Source organism: Pyrgilauda ruficollis, unplaced genomic scaffold (genome assembly GCF_017590135.1).
Source record: "Pyrgilauda ruficollis isolate IOZ18807 unplaced genomic scaffold, ASM1759013v1 scaffold1, whole genome shotgun sequence".
NCBI lineage: Eukaryota > Metazoa > Chordata > Aves > Passeriformes > Passeridae > Pyrgilauda > Pyrgilauda ruficollis.
Window position 1 is genome coordinate 23,879,126 of NW_024508100.1, and position 25,792 is coordinate 23,904,917.

Sequence of the window (25,792 nt, forward strand, 5' to 3'; positions counted from 1 at the left end):
GAGGTATGAGACTGCACGCATGCTAAACAGCACGTGCGTATGCACCCCTATTCAGAAGGGTACCAGCCAGAAATACAAAAGTTTTTCCTTGGCAATTAGCTGGCATGTATAACAAAAAAAAAAAAAAAAAAAAAAAAAAAAAAAAAAAAAACTGATATGGACTATAGAGCCAACATGTAATTAGTGTCATTTTCCAATGTAAACTATTATGCCAGGGTTAGCTGTACATGAAATTACTATTAAATATTTTTGTGGGGGAGAAATAATTCAATTAATTAACAAAAGGAAATGTTTAAAACAAGGTTTGGAGTTTAAACTTCAGCACTATAAGTCATCTTGTTCAGAATTGGTAAAGACAAAGATATTTTTAGGAATAATTCAATCATAATTTGATTGATTAATCTATTGCAGAATACATTTTAAGAAATTGTTGAACTGTGAACAAAATTTCTGGTTTAATATCATGGTTATTTGGTAAATCAGAAATTTTACTGCTGGTTGTATTAAGGTGCACATTTAAGGGCAGAAAATAATATTGATGCAGATCATAAAAAATAGAGCTAAATTGCCTTTTAAAAAAGGTGTTACAAATTATTTATAAGCATTTTACTTAAAAAATGTAGATGTGGTCACAGTGACAGTGAGGAACATCTACTTTCTACAGACAATTTTTTTTTTTTTTTTTTTGTGGAGAAGGATAAAGGACTAGGGAAGAGGGAGAGAGATGCCTGATCAGAGATTTTCTATAACTAAATAATCAACAAACACAACTAACAATTTCAAATCCATTCTCTTCCATCAAATCTTGAGTGTTGACATCCAACCTCATTGGCACTTCGTATAGTATTACCAAGCAAAGATAAATAAAACCTCTTGTTTTCAAGAAAATACAGTAATGTAATATTTGGTACCTTTTTCTTCCCCCACACTTCTCTCTTTATTCCCATAATGCTTGGTATAAGGGATCCACATAGTCTTTTTAATTTTTGTTAGAAATGCTCACTACTAGTGATGAGCACATTCTATAGTTTTCCATGTTTCTTCATAAAATGAAAGTCTTTTTTTAGTAATACTCATTTCACTTGCAATCACAGCATATGATTACTTTTTACCTGGTTTGTTGGGAGCATTTAAGACTAGTCAAAAATTCTTCATGTGAACAATTGTCTGCTTAGAATGCTCTCTACAGGGCTGTTTCCAGTTTTGTAGAAATTGAAGAAATGAAGTTTGGCATTTTCTCATTACCCATGAGAAATTTGCACAATCTTTAAAACTTGCTCAGAAATGTCAGCCAGATCACTGGCACAGGTTTTGTAAACAGTTCAAGGTATGCCTACGCTCTAGCTTCCAGCTCTTGCTTCCAGCTAACAGATGCTGTGTACTACAGTAGGAGGGAAAGACTTACAAGAAGCAATGGAAGTGCTGCAATGACCTGAACAGAGCTGGCTTTGGTGTCCAGGTGTTGTACTGCACTAAATAGTTTATTTAGTTGTTGTTTTGCACTGGGTGATTAAGGATTTGCACGGAGTTGTCTCTGTATTGCACTGAATAGTTTATGTTATATCACAGGGTTTGTTATCCCTTTCCCCCATCACATGGCCTTTCCCTCACCCACCCCAGTACCTGGGTGGTCTTTCCCCTGGGTTACCCCTCCCCATGCCCCTCCTCACTGGTGTCCTAGTATTGGCTGTGGATCTCTTCCTCCGCCCCCATTCCCTGGGTGTAAAAATCTCCCACCATGCTGCAACAGTCTCACTTTGGAAATAAAGATAGCACCTTGGGCTCCAAGTGGAGAAGAGTGCTTCTCGTCTTTTGCTTTCATCCATGTAAGATCGTGTGGGCTGGGGTCCATAGCTAGCCAGAGTGGACCCAAGCAGCCCACCGAGACACGATCTTACAGGTGGCACCCAAACATGACACAGCACATCACCTCTCCTGTCCCAAGTGACCACCAGAACAGATGGAGACCCAAGTCACAGGCTAAAAGAACTCAGTGGGCATGTTTCAGGAGTGCCTCACAGACTAAGTGATTGACATCCACAGAAATCAAAGGATGGCAAGGGCATTGATGGTTCACAAAAACTTATGGGTTAGAGTGGGAGCTGTGAATGACCTAAGTGGTGTGGAATAAGGAGTAGAGATTATGCTGGTTTTGGCTGAGATAGAGTTAATTTTCTTCATAGTTACTGCTATAGTGCTGTGTTTTGGATTTGTGATCAAAACACTTTCGGTAACACAGGGACATTTTATTGTTTGCTGAATGGGGATGAACAGTGTCAAGGCTTTTTCTGCTTCTCATGTTGCCAGGCAGAAGGCTGGGAGTGCCCAAGAAGCTGAACCCAGATGATGAAAAGGATCTCCTGTACCCCAGGATACCATGTTCAACAAAAAAAAAGCTGCGGGACGAAGGAGAGATGTAACTTGGAGTTATAATATTTGTACTGTCAAGTGACATGTGATAAAGTGCTTCTTTCCTTGGAATGAATAAATATCTGCCTGCTGAAGTGAATTAATTCCTTATTTTACTTTTCTCGGCACACAGCTTTTGCTTTAGTTATTAAACTGTCTCTATCTCAACCCACAGATTTTCTCACTTTTATGTTTCTGATTCTGTCTCCATCTCACTGGGATAGGGAAGCTGAGCAAGCAGCTGTGTGGCACTGAGTTGCCTATGGGGGCTAACCCAAAAAAAAACACAGTTAGAGAAACAATGACAGCAGCAGCATTGAGTAGGAACAACACTGTGAATGGTTTCAAAAAGAATTATTTTATTTTTAAGAATATAGTAAGCCATTTTAAGTAGTGAACAAGCTGTATTATACATCCAGCAAAAATTATATATTTGACATAATTAGAAACCTGTGTTAGTAGAGTTGTTTAGATATAAAAGTCACAGTTTGTATTTCTGCAAATGTTGAAGAAACTTTTCCCTGGTAGCACCAAAACCTGGAGTGCAGAGAAACCTCTGATCGTCTTATCTAGAAATGCAAAAACTAAGGACAAAAATGGAAGAAAGAGAAATAAAGCAAAAAAAAAAAAAAAAAAAAAAAAAAAAAGCTTAACTTTAGGAGGAATCTCTTCTTCGCTGGAAAAGTTTTGTAACTTGCCATAAAAGTCAGGTGAAGCAGACAAAAGCCTATTTGAGACTGAAACTTTGTCACCTCTAGGGAAGCTCTTATGTAGTTTCAAGAATATAAAGGATTTATTGGGCAACAATAAGTAACAGAAGAAGGTGCTTGGCAGACTGGCAACCTATTCTTGTAAAGAAAGAGTTTTCCCTACCTGGCTTCACTTGAGTTATCAAAGATGTTACTCAATGAGCACCCATGTCCTGACCTCGAAGGTAGAAATATTTGTGTTCTTTTGTGTTCTGCCACTAACAACTCCGGTCTGTGCAAAGTCCTGTCTAAAGATATTTCAAACAAGGTAGCAGTTGAACATATTTTCACTCTAGCAGTCATATTAAAAGATTTATCAAAGCTTGCCTGCACAGAGGTGTTAGTACACAGCATTCAGGGCTGTCATTTACAGCACTAGCTGCTCAATACTGCTTCCACATGTTGGCACTCACAATGACCATTAGTTACTTACAAGCTTGTATAGATTTAAAGTTCCCCTGCCCTGGGTGTATAAGCCAGCAGGTGAAGGCAGACAACTCTGCCTATGCTGTCTGAAAGCAGAAGAGCAAGATAATAGAAGCATTCCAGTTGAAAAACTCATTTCTGGATGCAGTAGTCAGGTTTGTTTTAGATTTTCTACTTAATGCAACAGATTAGAAAACTCCACTTCATCTAGAAGTGATCTTAGTGCTCTGGGCATCCCTTGCTCAGATCACTTCTCTGATTCATGTTATGATATTTGTCTGCCTTCAGTAAACATTCTGGGTATGTAGCCTAGGAACAAATAATAATGATTTTGCTAGAGGAACTATAAACTCACAACCTAACTAATTGAAATTAACTTCATATTAATCTTAAAAGGATTTCCTTGTCATATTTGGAGATATAAGCTAAACAAATCTTTTTTCTTTTCTCTTCAATAGGGCTTGTTTTAGAAAATCAGTGAAGTATTTATATGAGCAGTAAGCCATTAAAAGTACTACTTTCCCTGTTATGATCCTTATAAGAATGATAAAAATTTTTCATTTTATCATTAATCAATTATAGTATATACCATAGTAATCATAAAAGAAAGGAGTTATACAAAGTCTTATTTAATTACATACACACTATTACATTTTTATTAAGATAAAATTATGTCAAAATTATTATTATTTCTATTTTGCCTACATAAAGGGAAATTTAAAACTTGGGCAGTTAGAGGACAGTATCAAACAGCTGTAAAGCAAAAGCTGCATCTTTTAGATGTTTTTCAAGATGATTATTGTCTTATTCAGTTGAACTTGACATGTGCCTTTTTCAGTGTGCATTCAAAGAGATCAATCCATTGGTCCATTGGTTTCAGAGGAGAAAACAAGTTATTTCCATAGCTTCTTCATATTTCCATAGCTTCTTTCCATTAGCTTCTGTAATACGCCAGCAATTGAACCATCACAGTGTGTGTACTTTGTTTCACAACCAATGGTGTAAAGTCCTGAGTCAGAAGTATCTTTATGAATGTAGAAATAGAAATTATACAATTTTACAGTGAAGACTTGACAATCCAGAACCAGTCTTGTTAGGGCCCCAGCATGCTCACTGGTAATTACAGTGATCATTGCTATCATTCCTTAAGAGCTACAACTTCTTTTGCCACTGGCAAGTACTTTCAAAGATGCTGCTAAACCAGGAAGGATGGCTTTCTTGCACAAAAAGCATATATGTTATCTCACAAAGGGCCATACTGTACCCAGAAATTATGCAGATGTATGCAGAGAGAAAGGGGAATCAACTTTTTCTCTTCATCCAGAGCCTGTGAGACTTAAATAAGGACATTGTCTAATTGTAGCCTTTGGACTTGGTGGGTCACAGGGATTTCTCCTTTTCTACATTTCAAGAATTGTGAGACTGCCCCAAAAGTGAAGTGAGAGAAGAAGAATGCTTCTTGTAAGCCACCTATGTCAACTTAAAATATGTAGAGAGAACTAGGTGATGCACTTTGGAGATCAATTACCCGAGCAGCATTCAAGTGCCTTGGCTTTATGGTTAATACAATTAAGAAGGTACCTTGTATGCAAATTATCAAAACAGACTTGATTTACTCATTTGCCCTTGAGGCATTGCTGAGAAAAACCCCAAGTTAATAGTAATTACCTCTAGAAACAAACTAAGCAATGTCTCAACTTATTTCCAAGGGCAAATTCCTTCCATCAGTGTCTGAACTGTGAAGTCTTTAAGCTTAGTCATTAACATGTAATTTAGATATTGATTGTGAGCCCTTTAATTGTGGTCATGAAGTGTCTCATCAAAATCTACTTATGAAGTCTTGCACTTCCTTCTGATTTCAAAATATTCTGAACCTCACCATAGAGACACAGGAATAGCCATTTATCATGTGCACTTTTAAATAATTCCTCTAAAAATTGTCAGCTTGTGCTTTAAACTTGCACACATTAAAGACTTCAGTGAAATGTTTTAAAAATCATTCAAATAAACTTAATTCCTGTTAAGGCATTATGTAACATAATAAGGAATACTATATTCTTGCTTTCGTGTTCTGTTTTGGAGATACTGACACTGCAATTTTTAAAATTTCCTTTTTCTGTACAGGACTTCTTAACTAGATGGGTACCAGTTCTATTCTTCATTCAGGATTACAGTGACGTAGCAAAAAATAGTTGCCAAAAAATATAACCACTAGCTAAGATATTTTTGTGTGCCTGGATGCTCCAACTTTAAATCAGACAAATCTATTAATGAAAAGTCTTTTTCTAGGTATTATGACTTAGGACCACCTGAGGTTTTAGGTTCGGCCATAGAGAAAAATAATACCATATGATTTTTGACTTTGCTAATTTCTTGCACTAATTCTTTTCTCTGCAAAGTATAGTACATTCTATTAATAGAATTAACATTTATTCCTTAAGAAAATATATAAGTAAGCTTAAGATGGTTTTGCATTAATTACAATTGGAATCAGACCCACCTCAATTTTCTTACAATTTGCAAATATTTCCAGATATTCTTTCCTATTCTATATGTACCAGTATTATAGGATAGTATGATCGTATAAGGTAAGATACCCACTCAAGGTTTTATTGTCTACTAAAAAAAAAAAAAAAAAAAAAAGTTTTGCTAAGGATTTTGTTTTTCTTATGCTTACATTTTCACACATAAATGAAAATTAGAGGCAAAAGAACAGCAGAGAGTGTTGTCCTTAGATTTATCTAAGGAAGAAGAAGGACTGAAATGAATATGCAGCTCTTAAATTAAGGTTTTGGACAGTTTCGACTGATTGTCGTTGATTAGTTTGGCATGCTCTTGTGGTGAAAGGTCCATAACATGTTTAGTTAGGTGGGAGCCAGGCCTTGCTGATGCCAGCCTCCTGATGCAGAATACCTGTCCACACTGTAGTACAATCACTCAAAATCTGTAAAATATTTCTGGTCTCTTAAATAACTGCATGATGTTCCTTTTCAAAGGTCTTGGCCCTTTTTTGTACACCTTTAAATTCTTCTGCCAAAGAAAGTGCTCTAGCAAGTGAGATATGCATAAGGAGCAGGAGCAACCATATCACTAGACAGAATAGCTGTGCTAAAACCTCACCTACTTATCTGCTTGGTCACTTGATGAAGGATACCAGTGAATTGCTCTTGCTGGGACAGAAGCAAGACAATATTGTCCTGTGTTGGGCTATTGCTGCTCAGATTTTGTCCTCACCACATCAAGACTCCAACTTAATATGTATACCATTGTTTGAGTTGATTACACTACATGAATTAAGTAGCTTTGTTTGTAATAATGCTCTACTCAGACATCTGATTGTAGAGTTCAAGTCCCAAAGAAGAAGATGCATATTATTAGCATCTACTAATGAAACTAATTATTAGCGTCTACCCTGAAACACACTAGTGAATGCAAATGTGGTTCTACTTTGTAGTTTCTGATACTTTATATTCATACAGGTAATTTTTTACTTGTGTATAAGGCCAGAAGGGAGAATTATGTCATCTGCTGTGACCTTATGTATGATATCTGCCACTGAATTTCAGCCAGTTGATGCCAACTGTTTATTTTTTAAAAGGACATTTGGTCTTGTACCAAATATCAACAGTTTGATTCTGTCTCTTTCCATCAGTTTGAGTCACTGCACAAACATCCTTCTTTTAAAAAATTCATGTCCTCTTTCTACCTTGGCTGTGTCTGGATTCTAGTTATTATGGTTCATTAAAGCTTTTCTTTGCGGAAATAGAAAGATCTTTGATGCCAGGTATCTGCTTCTCAAGGAAATACTTATGCATTTTGTCAAGTCACCCTTCAATCTTCTTTTTGACATGCTAAACAGATTAAGTTTTTAAGTCTCTTCCTCCAAGGCATTTTCTCAGCACTCAGTGATTTTTGATTCTTTCCTCCAATTTGTTAAACACGAAAAGCAGTAGAAGATGCAGTATTCCAACAATGCAGTCAGGTACACCACCCTGAGAGATTAAGTCCCCATTTCTTTGTTTACAGCCAAGGATTGGGTTACGCTGAGGTTACAGTGAAATGTTTTTGTCTTGTAAATCCTTTTCAGGATTCCCCTGCCCATGACCAAGCACTGAAATTATTTTTTATAGATGCATAAAACATTGTGTTCTTGAATATCTTATGCCTGCTATGTGATCTAAGTGATTCAACAAGATTGTTGATGATAACAGATAGTAACAAAACAGTCTCCAAGTTTTGTCAGCAGTAGGTCTAGGGAGTTTTTTTTTGCGCTAGAACAGTAACAAAAACTCCCAATAGTAGCATTTAGCTGCTCTCAGCAGAGCACCACCAGAAGCATTCTGATTTGATGACTATTATTCTGATACATGAGATGTAGCTGTTCTAGATCTACCTCGTTAAAGCTACTTAAATTGTTCAATATGTAATTGTATTAAAAAACTCTCAAAAGACCAAATTTATTAGATTTACAATTACCTTTATTCACCTAAAACAATTCCATCAAAAGCTGAATATAATCCATGTAGATACATAATATCCCCAAGAATTAAAAACCACGAACATTTTGATGAAGTTTGGAACCGCTGTCAATGTCACTTGCCTTGATGTCACTAGGACATTTACAATTTTATGGCTGTCATCCCACTTTTTATAATGTGCATCTTTGGGATGAAAATTACCTGTTTTTCTTTCTTTGTACCTTCTTACCGACAATTTCTGAACACAGAAAAACACAGTGTTGCTTTTTTCTCTTGCATTATGCTCTGTATTGCAATATTTAAGAGAGAATTTCAACAATAAGGAAAAATTTAAAAAAACTTATAAACAAAACCAATGTACAAATGTAGTACGTGTGCCTGTATCACCATTAATGTGTTCAAGAAGTAACTAAATAGATTTAGAAAGCAGCTAGTTGTACTTTTTTTTTTTTTTTTTTGCATTTTTAATGTGGAACATTCAAATAAAAACATATCAAGACATCACTGGGATTTCAAATTGAAGCAAGTGTACAAATTGGGAAATACCAACAGAAAAGCCTCATGCATAGCATTGTTTGCAGAACCCCGACACACTGAGATTTAGATTGCATAACAAAAAATTGTATAAAAACTCTGTAGTAAAGACACCTTTCACCATCAGCATCTCAGTCTCACCCAAATTCTATTCAATTATCACACAGTTAATGAAGAACCAAATCCACACCTGATACAAGGGTAGATTAAGATATGTGTCTATGTGGATGATAATAGGTACGCAGCCTAAATATGTTGCCTTGCCAATGTGTTATTTTTGATTAATGAGGTACTCTGAGTTTCTCAAAGCAGAGGTGGCAGAGGTGGCAGTGATCTCAGGAAAAACTGTCAGTGGCACCAATGAACTGAAGTGGCTGCACTGCTCTGTGTACCTGGAACTGCACCATGTACTTGATCTGGTGAACTCAGGCCGTACCACTTCTGGTGGATAATCCTACAAGTATTTGCACCACAAGAAGAATCAGTGGGAGTCACTGTAAATCCCATAGCACTGGAAATCCCATGGAATCACCCGGATAAATAAAATGCCCAGAGAGGAACTGATGAAGAGCTGATCTCATAACAATGAATTACCTCTCTTGGAAGAAGTGCTAACATAAAATAGATCAAGATACTTCTACCATGAATCCAACAACACGTAGGAGTGGATGAACAGCCCATGGCAGTTCTGCCAAAGACCTTGATTTGGCAGAAGAAATTGGTTCTGCATAACACCTGTGAATGACTGACTTGATAGGCTGGTGGCACTGAAGCAGTGGAAATGGTCTTGGCCTAACATTACCAAGGAGGATGAGGACCCAAGATGCACCACAGCTAGAAAGCAGACTACCCTTGGCACTAGGTCAAACTCCCAGCCACAGCTTTGTATGTAGGTTATGCACATGGTGGGAACCAAGTGTTATTGTGTGGCTACTCTTAGTAATGTTACACTTGGTGGGCATAGTAGCATTTGCAGTTCAAAGTATCACAGAAAGGTGGAATAGCAATTTTTCCTCACTTTAAGTTTTATTAAACAAGTAGGCAAAGCATCCGTGCAGCTGCCTGGGTGTGGTGGTTTAATTGGGACAGAGACCTTAGGGGGTAAGTGACAGCAGTCATCAGCTGATGTGCAACATGAATCACAGGGAAAAAGAAAAAAAAAAAACCTGGGAAAATAAAAATAGCTCCATTATTAGCAACATAACTAACAGGTGAAGAGCATATTTGCAGAGGGCACAGAAGTTTGCCATTTTTCTGTTCCTTTGTAACCTCCTAAGCTAACCAAGTGGGCTTTGCTCTCTGAAAACAAGAAATTAACAACCAGGGAGCAAATCTAAACATAGCAATTAGGAGTTGAAAACTAAACAAAAGTAAGTGGGGAGAAAACCTTTCAGAGCAGAAGTTTTACACTATCTGAGAGTCTGATCTCAGGGGTCAACAGACCAAAAAGGAAATTGTGCTATATTTATTGTGAGTAACTTGGTGAGTATCATGTACAGATTACAATCTAACACAAGTTATTTAAAATCCATTGTCATGTATGGTAAAACAAGCAAACTGAAAACCAAACCCAACAAACAAAACAAACAATAAACAAACAAAAATTCACTTGATTTTAATGACCTGCAAGGAAAAAAAAAAAAAAAAACAAAACATAGTAAAACCACTTCCTAAATCCATTATGTGTAGCTAGTCAGCTAAGATCATGTGTATGTGTGGGATTTGTATCCAGTGGTGTTAATATCTAAAAGCCCTGCCTTTCCTGAAGACACTAGTAAGCACCGTCCAAGCTGGTACTAGAGAGGAGCACTCATCCACGTTCCTTTTTTCTTGCATATACATTTGGACTTGTTAAAGGTCAAAATTTCTACTTCAAACTAATCTGAGAGTAATTTAAGAAAATATTACTCTGTAAAGAAAAAGAAAAATACAGCATTCAGATCTGGTAAAGTCTTTAGGATCAGTATTTTACCTTGCTCCACAAACCAGCAAGCATAAGAATGACATTTTTAAAGGCTATTTCTGAATTTGGCCATCCAATTGCTTGTACTGCAGTAAGTTACTGAGACTTAGTAAGTAGCGTGTCTAAGTTACTTGTCAAAAGTAGTAAGATCATAAGTGCCCCTGTTCTTTCCCAAGGAGTCTAAACTACCCAGCTGAACCTGAAGGTTGAGGCAGAAGTGATAGTCTTGCTAACACAAGTGCTTATTGTATTTTTAATAATGGAAGAAGAATTGTGAGTCTGTTACTAATATTGTGTAGGCGGAAGAATTTTCCAGAACATACAATTAGTGGCATTATTGACTCTATCTTTCAGGAGTGTCATGGGGGAGGGCAAAAAGGTGGGAGGAAGATGAATTTCAACACTCAGAGCATAACATGCAAAGTACTCACAGCTTTATTTAAGTCAAGACTATTTAGTAGCATATAGGAGACTTCGAACTCTGAAAACAGACTCTGAAATCTTCACTAACCATATATTAAGGGAATTAAAAAGCTAAATCTTCAGCTTTCTCTTAAATAATTGCTGTTTTGTGGTATTGCTGATACCATATTCTGCGATTATTTTGGTAGAGGGTTGTAACTGCAGCAGATACATTATAGTTAAATAGAAACAGGTGATTTTGGTATTGGCGACTTAATTGCCATCAGCCTGAAATTGTTTTCCCAGAATCTTAGGAGACTCTCAGTAAAACCTACAATATTGAGACACTTACATCCCACAGAACTGCCATAAGGACACTTGCAGCAACTTTACGTGTTCCACAGGAAATTCAATGTATTTTTTCTTTTACTTAAAGATTATGTTTTTATATATTAAAGGTAGTGCTGCAGTTCAAAAGTTGCAGATATTTTGTGTTTTAGTAGTAATAAACACAGAATATGCAGTCACGCTTGTCTTGAAGACCAAGTATCTACAGCAGCAGAAGTAAGATATTTTGGCAAACAGATCCATCTCCTCCTTAACCTGCACCACTCTTCAGTTTAAGGCATGCATAATAATGGTAGGGTTTCAAGAATGAATGGCTTGAGACTGACTTAACCAACAGTGAAATAATGTGCAATATGCATGTCACAAATATTATGTCAGCATAATTAAATTGGAAAATTTAATTAATCTAGCATCTCAAGTAAATTTATGTGGATAAAGTTAATTTACACCTGCCCAATTTCAATTTAACAACAGCCCACTAAATAGCGATGGTAAATGATTTGCCTCTTGCATTGGATTAAAGCTCTTTGCAGAACTAGGCTCAGAGATTTACCTCAATATTCTTTCATGCTGTTGCTAATTCATCTGTAACAAGTATGATTCATTGAAAAATTTGTGAAGAGCAGATGCTTCAGTGTGGATTTAGTCCTGATGATCAGAGATGTACATATGAACTTTACTGAATGGGATACAGCATGGTGCTCTACTTGCTTTGTCTGCAGTCTGAGACAAGACTGACATCAAGACCTTGAAGTTTAAATACTTAAAGTGTTCAAAAATTTATGTCCCTTTCATTACACATATGAAGTAAGTTAACTCCTCATACAGTTGAGAACAAAATAGTTGGTTAAGACAGAAGTGGATGTGTACAATGTTTCATATGTACCCACTATGACAGGCACAGGCCATAACAAATTAAGATATTAATAATTTTTATTATGCTTTAGCTATACTTCCAGCTTCACAAAGAGAAGGCTTCCTAATTAATTTGCTAGTATATGAAGGTATTTTTTGCAATCTTTAACTTTCTAAGGGACTGCAGTTTTGTTGTTGGTTAGGAAAGGACCTGGAGTTCACTGCAATTATTTTTCAGATCCCTTATGTGTTATAACTTTCCTGCTACTTCCAGCACAGAAACTGTGTAATTATTGACAGTTAAAATTTTAAAAGCAGGTCAAACCAATCACTTAATAGAAAACCAGAGCAGATGAGAGTAAGCTAGGTTGGGTATGTCGGATATTCTCCAAACCGATGAATTCCAAGCTTCTTTGCAGGAAGGTGTCTGTTGCCCAGTCTATGGAACAGAGGTAATGAAAAGCAAGTGCTTGCTCCCATTGAAGCATTCAACTTGCAAGAAAAATCTTGATAATGATTTCAGGTGAGACCTCATCTGAACTCAATTCAGCTTTCTCAGTCTTTTCAAACTTGCCATGCAGACTGATAGTACAGTTCAGCATAGTGAGCTTGGGGTTTTTAAGTGAGACATAATTATAGTGTAAACATATTAGAATAGGACTGAATATTGTGAAACAAGCAAAGCAGTTCTGCTATTCTGTGGGCAAAATAAACTTTGGGTGCCACTTTCCACATTTCAGGAAAACTTTTAGTTGCACTAATATAATTTTCAGTATTTCCTAGGAAATCACCGCTTTAACATTTTATTTATATGGTCTGTTATTTCTACAAACTTTCTGGTACTTAGTGCCTCTCAACAGTACACCCTTCTTTTGACTGATGTGTCATTTAGGTTTATACTCATATATCTGTGTGTGTATGTGTGTGTGTATGTGCTGGAAACAGAAGCAGTATCAGCCAAGCAGTCACTGTTTCTGCCCTGCTGTCCTTATGTTTTCTAAGGCAAACCCATTTTACCTGTTTACAATGGGAGTCCAACTATCTCTGGATAAAAACATGCTTGAAACTCAGCTTCTGAATAATATGGGTGAGGCTTTGAAATTGATTTAATTTAAAGTACCTTGCTTTAAAAACCACCCTTGACTTGCACCTTGTTGGAGGTAGAAGATCTAGTGTGAAGTGTATGTTCAGACCTGTGCTTAAAAATATAGTGCCATGTATTCACTGCAGGAACAGTTTAGTAATTTTACCCTGAATGTTTTTCTTCATAGTTATTCTCATTCTTATATTTTTTGCTATATCTTTTGTTCACAATGATAAACTAGTAAGCTCTTCTGAAAGGTAATCCCCTGTTAGCTTTGCAGCTTCTATGCTAATCTCTTGTTAGCTTTGCTGCTGGTATTCCTGAAGCTGATTTGCATTTCCTAATCCAGAGCTGAATCTCTTTGCTCTGGGTACTTACATTTATATGGATATGTATTAAATAATTAGCTGAAAGATTGTCCCCACAGAACCTAACACAGATTGAAGACATTTTGTGTAAGCTGATGTTTAAATGGCTTTCAAACAAGTATGACTTTTTTTTCTGATTTATCTTTTCATCTGGAAACAGACAAACCATGGTGAGGCAGCTGTGCCCCTGAAGTCCATGGAAATCCATGGTGGAGCAGAGATCCACCTGCAGCCCCTGGAGGACCCCTTGCCAGAGCAGGGTGATGCCCAAAGAAGCAAGATCCTGGCAGGACCTGTGGACCAATGGAGAGAGGAACCTGTAGTTGAGCAGGTTTGCTGGCAGGAACTTGTGACCACATGGGAGGGACCCACACTGGAGCAGTTTGTGAATAACTGCAGCCTGTGGGAAGGATTCAGGTTGCAGAAGCTGGTGGAAGATGGGAGGGTCCCCATGCTGAAGCAGGGGAATAGTGTGAGAGGTCCTCCTTCTGGGGAGGAAGGAGTGGCAGAGACAACTTGGGATGATCTGACTGCAGCCCCCACTCCCTGTCCCCCTGTGACACTGGAGAGAAGAGGCAGAGAATTCAGTAGTGAAGTTGAGCCCAGGAAGAGTTGGCAGGGAAGTATTTTAAGAGTTGGTTTTATTTCTCATTACCATACTCTGATTGAATTGATAAGACACGGAACTAATTTCCCTAAGTCTGTTTTGCCTACGGCAAGAACTGGTGAATGATCCCTTCCTGCTCTTATTTTGACCCATGAGCCATTTGCTATAGCTGTGGAGGGCAATGACAGTGGTATCCAGCCAAGGTCAACCCACCAAAAGTTTAAAATGTTTTACATTTTCAGCCTCGATATGTTCTGACACTACAATGCTGATTTGGCTCTCATAAGTGTCTTTTCAAAAAACATTGTCTAAAAAGGTCAACAGCCCCTAACACACCTCATGATACTTGAGGTGGTAACAGTTCAGTAACATAGAAGGCAGATGGTTTATTGGACTAGCTATAAATTACACTTCTTATATATCTATGTGTACTAGAAAATATGGTACTGATGGAGAATATACTTTGTGATTATTAGATTAATTAGACTGCTGGGATTAATTTTTCAAGATACTCTAACCTTTTCATGCTTATAAACCCTAAATTGTGATTAAACTATCATATTGATACAGAGCTAAAGAACACTGGCATTTCTTATTTTTGAATACTCCCTAACTGGGAGAGATGAATCAATTTAAAATTCCCAGTAAAGCACTTAATAAAGAGTGCCATTTTTCTTCATTTGCTGTGATAATGGTAAAACAAGCACGACATGATAGATACCTTAAGTATACATCCACATAAAAGTTTAAACCATTAAATATAATATATATGTTCAGAAAATTATTTTTATGCTTAGATTGCTGGTTTAGTTTCCCTGACTATATGGATTATTCTATTCTGTATGTGTCTGTTTGTCCAAGATAACATGCAATGCATTCATCATAATATTATGAAAGCAATTTATGAACAAAGCAAAAGGAAAGTTTACAAACCAAAATAAAGTTTCAAATGTATGGAGTGTTGGTGTAGATGTAAATTATTTCATGTTGAATATTCAAATCCAACTATTAATTCTTTGCCCAATATTTCTTGGATTCTTTGTTAAAGTCAGTGAAATAGGACGATAGAAATATTTATATCAGCAGAAATGTATACACAAATAGAAGTTTACTAACACTAAATGTAATGAAAAAACCGTAGTGAAGTTGGTATGAGCTTTTCTAGTCAATCTGGCTTCATAGTACTTATCTTTTATATTAGGGGCATAAAGCATGCTATTAAATTTATTTGCAAAAGCAAACACAGTGTGCTTTGTTGCAACTACTATAGCTGTATTCCCAAGGAAGAGATTGGTGTGTCTTGTTCAGCAACAAAATATTATGACTAAAATTGTTAGTCTGATTTCAATTTAGGATCGTATTTTTCAGTATTAGCAGCCTGGGCAACTGTTTCCTTTTTTATTTCTTTTAAATTTTTTTTTAAATAATTTTTTACTTTTCCCCTTTTTTCCCTTTTTTCATTTTCTTTTTTCTTTTTCTTTTTCCTTTCTTCTCTTCCCCTCACCCCCCCAAAAAAATGAGGTGTGAAATAGGTCACTCCATAAACCAATAAGCTGGGATGGCTGACAGCAGCTAGGCAGTTTGATCTTATTTATGGAGAGTAAACAAAGCTCAGAACAGAAATCAGTAATTGCTACACTACTGCCAACCATTTGCATGAGCAGGTTTTTTTCCAGTGGCATGCATCAAGATCTGTGCAATGCCAAAACCCTAGAGCCTCAGTATCCTGAAAAGCACATCTGTGAGAAGTAACAGTCCTATTGACGACAGCAGTTGATTAATGGCACCTTGCCTCTCTGGGAGGCAGCTTCACTCAGCAACTCTTAAGTTTTGTTTTGCATGCTTCATCTTCAACAGCAGAAAGAGAATATATAACTCAGTACACCACCCTTCAGACCTGAATTGGATGTGATGTGGCTCATTGGGTAGGGAGAGATCAATGGGGCTTGAATGAAAAAGAGCTCTCTGAAGGTTGACGGCTGAAAGCCAGAAGAGGATATCTTTAGATTTTATTGTAAGAGAAAATCCATTTTTCAACATTAAAGTTTGCAACTTCTGACTTGTGACTGTTAAATGGCCACATAAAAGTAGTAAAAGATTTTCCTTAAGAAACTGTGTTTGTCCAGAAGTTGGTAATATATTCTCTTGAGGAAGCCCTTACTACCACCTTTGACACTTTGCCTGTATCATCACCTACACACCACACCTATCTCCTTAAAAGCAGGATTATACTAACTTGAATCAGTTTGCAAGCCTATTATCTCTACAAATTTCAGATGCAGGAATTAGAACAGAAGTCTGAATTTCTTGCAGAAAATTCCAACACATTATTTATTTTGATCCCAGGTCACAATGAAATTCATCCTTTTATATATATATATATATATATATATATATATATATATATCCTTGCAGTCTTAATGAAAAGCATAAAAATATTTTAGTGTTGTTGGTTTTAAGGAAACTCATAAGCATTCCCAGAGCTAATATGGTTCATCATAGTTCAGTAAAATGATCAAACTGTATCATTTCATTTCAGTTAAATGTTAATTTGTGTTTGACAAATGCAATTCCCCTTTCCATGAAGCAGCAGCATATAAGCTTCATGTGACATTTCTCTCATTGGGCCTGCTACTGTAAGTAAATATTGCATAGATGGGCTTCATAAATATCAAAACACCTGAATAAGTTCGTTGTTTTGGAGCCTGTAATGCTGTACTGCTGCAAAAAATATTTGTAGGATTGTGGGAATTTTTCCAATTAAATCTGGAAAATGACAATACCTGACAATCAGAGCAGTAACTTTTTTTACATGTCTGAATATGGCCAACCCTAATTCCTTTAAGTCTTCTGTCAGGACTTGATGGGCTATAACAAAGGTCAGATTTGAATTTAAGGAGACTACTTGAAAAGAAAAAAAATGCCGGCTTGAGTTCCATCTATAAACCTTTGGATCTTTATATTAAACTTTCTGGTTCTGTGGGAGCTGATTCTCTTCACTCATGAATCAGTAACTAAATATTCTTATTAAAAACAAAAAAGTATGCATGCAAGATATAAATAACTAATTTTCAAAGCATTACTAAAATGCTTTTAATCAGTTAATGATTTCATTTTTTTCTTCCTAGGGAAGTGTTAGGCTAATGTTTCCTCTTCATGCAGCTATCAAGTGTTAGGCTAATGTTTCCTCTTCATGCAGCTATCTTGAGTCTTTAAAACCTTTTAAATGTTTCTGGATTGGAAGGTCTGACCTGAGTTAGTGATCTGTTGACTTGTCATGTTCATGTTAGCTGCTTCTCACTTCATTCTCCCTAGCCAAGCTTCACAACACTCCTTGTCTCCAGAGCCACACATAGGGCACCTGCTTACTTCTTCACCTTTTCATTTGCTGTTGTTTTAGGTACCCTGTCTCCATTGTCTGCTCCTGAACTCATCCCATCTCTGCTCTCTGAGCCTCACACTGCTTTTTTTTTTTGCTCTACTAACCCCTTTAGGCAATTCCCACAGCTCTTCTCTGGTTATTCTATTACATTTTAGGAGGGTTCCTGTGATACTAAGAAAGGCAGCCTTCCACCTCACAGGAGGCTTTTCAACACTTTTATTTAACACATCTCACAGGAAAATTTAAGTTCACAAGATGTGCGTAGGTCACATTTTTTCTTTATTAAGCCTTTAGAAGACTTCTACCCCAACTGTACTTCCCTTGCTGGCCCAAGGTCATTTGCATTGCATTTGCATTTCAGCACAGAAAAATGTTCTAAGGTAAGAGCACCCATTCCCCTCCTTACTCTGTTAACAGAGCTAACTCTCAAGACCAACACAGCAAATGTAAACCAGTCAGATTTCACGTAATCCTTGGCATTAATCTCACCTTCTCTAGCACTGCACTTCTTTCCAGGCTTATACTCCTTCCTCTGTCATTCCTTGAGGAAAGAATAAAGAGATGCCTTCCGTTCACTTAAGGCCTTCCATTCCAGGTCCAGGGCCTGCTACTGTAAGTAAATATTGCATAGATGGGCTTCATAAATATCAAAACACCTGAATAAGTTCGTTGTTTTGGAGCCTGTAATGCTGTACTGCTGCAAAAAATATTTGTAGGATTGTGGGAATTTTTCCAATTAAATCTGGAAAATGACAATACCTGACAATCAGAGCAGTAACTTTTTTTACATGTCTGCATATGGCCAACCCTAATTCCTTTAAGTCTTCTGTCAGGACTTGATGGGCTATAACAAAGGTCAGATTTGAATTTAAGGAGACTACTTGAAAAGAAAAAAAATGCCGGCTTGAGTTCCATCTATAAACCTTTGGATCTTTATATTAAACTTTCTGGTTCTGTGGGAGCTGATTCTCTTCACTCATGAATCAGTAACTAAATATTCTTATTAAAAACAAAAAAGTATGCATGCAAGATATAAATAACTAATTTTCAAAGCATTACTAAAATGCTTTTAATCAGTTAATGATTTTATTTTTTTCTTCCTAGGGAAGTGTTAGGCTAATGTTTCCTCTTCATGCAGCTATCAAGTGTTAGGCTAATGTTTCCTCTTCATTTCCTAGGGAAGTGTTAGGCTAATGTTTCCTCTTCATGCAGCTATCAAGTGTTAGGCTAATGTTTCCTCTTCATGCAGCTATCTTGAGTCTTTAAAACCTTTTAAATGTTTCTGGATTGGAAGGTCTGACCTGAGTTAGTGATCTGTTGACTTGTCATGTTCATGTTAGCTGCTTCTCACTTCATTCTCCCTAGCCAAGCTTCACAACACTCCTTGTCTCCAGAGCCACACATAGGGCACCTGCTTACTTCTTCACCTTTTCATTTGCTGTTGTTTTAGGTACCCTGTCTCCATTGTCTGCTCCTGAACTCATCCCATCTCTGCTCTCTGAGCCTCACACTGCTTTTTTTTTTTGCTCTACTAACCCCTTTAGGCAATTCCCACAGCTCTTCTCTGGTTATTCTATTACATTTTAGGAGGGTTCCTGTGATACTAAGAAAGGCAGCCTTCCACCTCACAGGAGGCTTTTCAACACTTTTATTTAACACATCTCACAGGAAAATTTAAGTTCACAAGACATGCGTAGGTCACATTTTTTCTTTATTAAGCCTTTAGAAGACTTCTACCCCAACTGTACTTCCCTTGCTGGCCCAAGGTCATTTGCATTGCATTTGCATTTCAGCACAGAAAAATGTTCTAAGGTAAGAGCACCCATTCCCCTCCTTACTCTGTTAACAGAGCTAACTCTCAAGACCAACACAGCAAATGTAAACCAGTCAGATTTCACGTAATCCTTGGCATTAATCTCACCTTCTCTAGCACTGCACTTCTTTCCAGGCTTATACTCCTTCCTCTGTCATTCCTTGAGGAAAGAATAAAGAGATGCCTTCCGTTCACTTAAGGCCTTCCATTCCAGGTCCATGTCCATACCCACCATGAGCAGCAGCTGTGGCTGCACACAGGATCTGTGAGATTCATTCCATCGGCATAGACTCGGATAGCCTCAGAGTATTACAGATTTTATATAACTTCGCAGTTACAGGTTCCCTGGGTCACTTTCTGTGTGCTAGTACATCCTGGTTACTGCATCAATTGTGTGAAGTCTTCTTTATCCAGTGAGCTAGATAAAACAGCCAGGCTGTGAAAGTCCTGGTTCATATGAAACTCTGAACAGAAAAGAAATAAAACAAAACTGTCCATGTTGCTGTTTCCTGCTTAAGGTATGGACTTCAGGTGATTGAGAATTGAGATTATTTGTAAGTGAGATTAATTGAGATTAAAAGTAAGTGTAAGAAATTTGATAGAGTTGAGTTGTGTCAAATGAGTTTTGTAATCTTTTCAAGAAATGAAGAACTCCCAGTTGTTTTCATGTTCTCAGTAGTTTTAATGCTCTTTTCATACAGTGACAATGTGAAGGGTCCGCAGTTTATCAGGCTCAGGAGGATACCAAGAGTTTTTCAAACAAGGTTCCCGTGAAATCCACCTTCTGGATTTAGCAAGAGTGGCCTGAGATTTTCTAATGGAATGTTATTTTTTAGCACAGTAATTAACATATGCCTCTCTTGTTCCAGTGCAGTTTCCACTGAATTTTTTTCTCCTATCTAAATAATGACAAGGAAAAAAGGTGTTTTTAAAAACACACAGATCTGATCAATACATATATCCTGTCTCTTTAGAGTAGAGGTCTTAGAAATCTCTGTAATCATATGTCATGGTTGCATACCATTTTATGGTTGTTGTTATTGCCCAATAGTAGTCAGAATCTGATGGATGTGGACAACAAATGGCCTGAACTCTCTTGAACTTATTAAGTGTTTGGTAGATTATTTGAATACATTCTACTATTCCTAGGGATGGATGTAACTTCTGAAAGACACTTTGCAAAATAACTGAAGAGAGAAAAATGGCCTATTTAATGTTATAACTGCTCGGTGCTCAGATGCCAGCTGTGTCATCAGACTAGCATCTGATATTATGATAATACCACCTAAAAATTCTCTTTCCAAAAAAAGGAGATACTTTAAAGTATGTTCCTGGGCCTCAGCTTTCTATTTCATTGCGATGTTTTATTATAAAATGCACAAAACTTTCTAGTGATACAGCAAGAACTCCAAAGAAATGAAGAGTTCTGCTTTCTGAGTCTTCAGCACAGCTGTGTGTAAGTAACTAATGTAGCACAGAGTGTACTTGGAATTCTAGGGGAAAAAAGGAGAAGTATTTGCTCATTAATTTAACATTACCTACCCTGTGCACTGCAGTGTGCACTTTCAAGAAATACACAATCACTGATTTGAGGACTGTATCGTGAATCAGAATACCAATTTAGAGCTGCACAGTTAATGCTCTGGGAATTAAATTATAATTAATTGTATCAGCATATTGCATTCATATTATTTTCTGCAAAGATGGCTTTGTGCGTGCATAATGAAACTTGAAAAGTGCATAAAGGTGTAAGAAAGAAGTCTCTATAGCTTGGGTCGGTTTTTGGTGGGGTTTTTCGGTGTTTTGTCTTGTTTTGTTTTACAGTCTTGATCTAGGATTGCACTGTGTGTTGCAGGCGGCCGGGAGCAGCAGTGAAGCCGAGCCCGGGGCGGGCAGTTGTCCCCGGGACAGGTAGTTGTCCCCGGGACGCATTCATATTATTTTCTGCAAAGATGGCTTTGTGCGTGCATAATGAAACTTGAAAAGTGCATAAAGGTGTAAGAAAGAAGTCTCTATAGCTTGGGTCGGTTTTTGGTGGGGTTTTTCGGTGTTTTGTCTTGTTTTGTTTTACAGTCTTGATCTAGGATTGCACTGTGTGTTGCAGGCGGCCGGGAGCAGCAGTGAAGCCGAGCCCGGGGCGGGCAGTTGTCCCCGGGACAGGTAGTTGTCCCCGGGACGGGCAGATGTCCCCGGGGCGGGCAGATTTCCCCGGGGCGGGCAGTTGTCCCCGGGACAGGTAGTTGTCCCCGGGACGGGCAGATGTCCCCGGGACGGGCAGAGCCGCAGCGCTGCCCGCGGCACCCGCCCAGAGCCGAGCGCGACCCTGCCCCGCAGTCCCCGCAGAACTACATTTCCCAGGCGGCGCCGCGCCGCGGGGCGCTGCGATTGGCCGGGCGCGGGCCGGCTCAGCGTGGCGGTGCGGCAGGTGCCGCCGGCGGGGGCGGAACATGGCGCTGGGTGCCGGGGCAGCGGGGCGGTTGCCGCACCTGCCGGCCGCGGGCTGCCTCCCCCTGCTGCTGCTGCTCCTGCTCCTCCTCTGCGGACAGCTCGGGGGAGGACAGAAAAAGAAGGAGGTAGAGACGTTCGCTTCTTTCGCCATCGCGCCCGGCCGGGGGTGCCCTGTCGCGCTGCCCCCCTCTCCGGAGTCCCCGTCCTTCCGGCGCCCCCCGCGCTCCGCCGGCCCCTCTCCCTCCCCAGCCCCGAGCGGGGCGCCGGTGGGGCGGGAGGCGCCGGGCCGGCGGTGCGCCTGCCCTGCGCGGGAGGTGATGGCCGGCGGCGGCGTTTCCAGGGCAGCGGCAGCGCAGGGAGCAGCGCCGGGAGCGCGGTCCCCAGCGTGCTGGCCGTGCCCAGGCCGTGCCCTGCGCTGTCGGGGGCCGGGAAATGACGGGTTCTGAGCAGAGGGGCACGGGCCGCCGGGCTGGGCTGGGCAGCGCTGGCCTGGGCTGGGCTGCCGGCTGCGGTGGGCCAGGGGCGCCTGGCAGCCAGGCGGGGCGAGGAGCCCGCGGGAGATGGAGTTAAGCCCCGTGTTTGTGGTGCCAAGGGAACGAAATGCCCGGAGTTAATAACTAGCATCAAAGCGATGGCAGCAGGTGTGCGTGTGAGTGCAGGTGAAGGTGGTGGTGCTCTCTTCGAGGTGTCCTCTGGGTAGGAGAGACGTGGAGGAAGGAGCAGTGTTAATTCAGATTCATATCAACAGCTTATCTTCACCAATTTTTATATTCAAATAGGGAAGTGTGCAAAAATGTGTAGTGTACATACTTGCCTTTTCCAGATTTCAATGCTACTAGAGCTGCCTACACTTCTCTTCCTCAGTTGCCCTAGATTTCAGGCCAGGCTTTTGCATACCAAGTGTTAGGCCACCCAGTAGTGTCTCTACAGTGTCACTATAACTTCATTTATGGGAGGAGTTAGCTTTTAACCAAACTGCAGAGTTTTGTCTTTTTATTTTTTTTTTTTTTTTAATATCTGTTAGTGTTGTGGGGAGGACTTTTGTGATGGAGGAGAAGGAAGGAACAGTTTTTAAAGCTGATTCTTTCTCTGAACTAGCAGCTCAGACAAAGAGAAGGATGGTCCGAATTTTTGGGTTTTGCTTGTTTTGTTTTTCTTTAAAGAACTATATAGGTTATTAAGGCTTACGGGCCAAAGATGTAAAACAACTGGTATCCAGTGACAAGAGTGGAAGGAATGGCTCAAATCTACAGTGGAAGTGATCATTGCCCCAAACCTGCAGGTGTTCGGGAGACATATGGACAACGTTTTTGTGTATGGTTTGACTTTTACATTGCCCTGTGTGAAGTTGGGAGTTAGACTCAATGTCTCTTCCAACTTACAATATTCTAAGTTAGTACGTAAAATTCTTGTTTAAGTATCTAAATAATAGTGTAACTCTGGTCTTACCAAGATAAGTAATCTGATCATTGAAATAAATCCCTTGGGTGTCATTGTGAAAAATGAACACCTTCACTCTAGGCATTCATTGTCTTTTCCACTCTTTCTGGAATGAATAAGCAGTAAATGTGTCGCCCTTCTGCTGCTATAATTAACTTCTTTTCAAAACTTTAACTTATTAGGTTTTCTTAATAAAATGTGTTTAATGTTTGACACTTGATTCTCTCTTGCTGTGATGTGCTGGCACTGCAACTTTTGTTGACACTTTCATGTGGAGTGCCAGCTGTGCTACCAAGATAGCTGAAATAATCTTTCTTTTAAGTGAGATGTTTTTCCTAACAAGTAAATAATGGCAAATTAAAATGGACGTGTACAGCTACTTTTTAGAAAGTTTACCAGTCCTGCTATGGAGGTGGTACATAAAAGGATGGAAATGCTTGTTTGTTTGTCCACCTATTTGGTATTACAGTTCAGGCAGGTATTTCTCCTATGTAAAGCTTGTTATTCAGTGTTTTCCTTTTTAACTGATTTAAACTAACACATCACAGTCATCTGGATCTTTTTGCTGCCATTTTTCATTCCTGATTAATATTTTGCTTTTAAGACAATGGACTGCTCATGCAAACAAACCCTTGGCTTTGTGTAGAGATAGACATAGTATCTATGATTGCATCTTTACAGAAACTATTGCAATATTATAAGTTCTAGCTTAATTTTAAATGCAAGCTTAAAATAAAGGGGTTTTTTCAGGGTTTTATACACTGTATGGTTCTGTGTTGTATATGTTAGAGCCAAAGTCTGACTGTTCTTGCCCCATAACTTTCATGTTAAAAACTGTAGTAGTTTACCAAATTTATATCATGAGGAAAACATCTGTGTGTGAAAAATGAAACTTGTACTTACAGTAAGTAGTTTGGAAATAACATTTTAAAACTGTTCCTAGGAAAATTATGTGAATTGAAAGAGTGAAGGATATTGTGCTGTGGGACATTGCTGTTCACACCACTGTCCAGAAGCTCAGTGGTAACACGTAAAGGTGATGGGAGTTAAATGTGTTAAGTGAACTGAAGATGTTCTATACAAAGACTGGTAAGATTGAAACACAGCTTTTTTTTTTTTTTTGGAAGTTGGAAAAATGGTTGAACACACACCGAATTGTTTCAAAGTGAACACTGCAAGAGAAAAGCTAATGTAGTTGAAATGTGTATCTCATGAGACAAAATCAACTCACATCTCAGTTTCCTGCTTTCTCTGTGCTTTGTGTGTGTATTTGTTGACATGGTTGTCCAGAAGGAGAGGTGAAGGACTAGAGAGAAGAAACTGCTTTCCTAATCAATTAAAAAAAAAAAAAAACAAACAAACTTGATTACTTAAAAAGTACTTCAAAATGACAAGAACTTGAAATGTTGGAGTTAAATCTTAAGGAAGGAAAGCATTCTTGGTGAAGACAATTATTTTATTTTTTTTTATTAATTTATCTTTTTAAGTGTTGACTACATAGAAAAGTATGCATAAAGTCTGAATGATTGGAGGTATCTAGATCAGTTGTATGAGCATGGAAGAGGTGGAGATGACTCTGCAGGAAGGAGAGGACTAAGTTAAGATATTAGATGTTTCTGAAGGACTTGCTGCTAGCAGAGAAAATAACCAGGGAAACTGGAAAACATTGTTATAAATTTCTGTGTTGATTGTGAAATAATACATTAAAGCTGTACTTAGAAAATGTGCAAGTCCTTAAATTGCTAAAACACATAGTCTTATACAGTAAAATGTTCTTAATGATAACTGAAGAAATTGTCTTCTCTGACAAATTACTGAGAAGTGCTAAGGTTGGTTTTAAATTTGATTAAATATGCAAGAATTTAAAGAGCTATTTGGAAATAGATTTGAATTAGATTATTAGTCATCTGGTTTCATGGAAGCTATATTTAGGATGACTTCATGAACTTACACTAACATTCCTATTGTTTTGCTTTAATCTTGCTCTACCTTTTCCATATTATGGACATTTCCATATTATTGACAGCCTTCACAAGTGAGGAGATACATAGAAAACATCGGAATATGTAATTTGAAAATGATATGAAGAACAACACTGCAACTTTCCCCTGTAGCTCACGCTTAGAAGCTAACTAGAGATTTGAAAAGCCTGCTTTTATGATTGTAATTTGGGTGCTGAAGAGTACCTTTATTTAAAGTGAAGTAAATAAAAGTTCTTGATTGTGAAGTATCAACAAGACACTGGAGTAGGAATATTCTCTTGGAAACTGTATGCATAATAAGAGAAATAGTAATTTACTCTTTCCACACATTTGAGATAATACAATTGTATTAACATACATGCATTTTCTGTTCCCAGTCCTTGCAATGCTTTTTATATATCTTACACAAACTTGGAGTGGGTTAAACTATTAGAAAAATTAAAGGAATCAGAGTAATTCACTTTGAAATATACTGCTTGGCTTTCCATTATAGAGTTTCTTGTG

At 38.2% G+C, this 25,792-nt stretch overlaps 1 protein-coding gene across 1 annotated transcript in view; it reads left to right on the top strand.

Annotated features, from left to right (window-relative positions):
• The first annotated feature begins 21,849 nt into the window (after nucleotides 1-21,849).
• Nucleotides 21,850-25,792, top strand: part of TUSC3 (tumor suppressor candidate 3) — a 110,863-nt gene continuing 106,920 nt past the window's right edge. Inside the window, exon 1 of the mRNA XM_041482760.1 lies at nucleotides 21,850-21,991. Within this exon, the coding sequence (XP_041338694.1) occupies nucleotides 21,866-21,991 (126 nt within the window). The 5' untranslated portion in view covers nucleotides 21,850-21,865. The remainder of the gene's footprint in view (nucleotides 21,992-25,792) is intronic.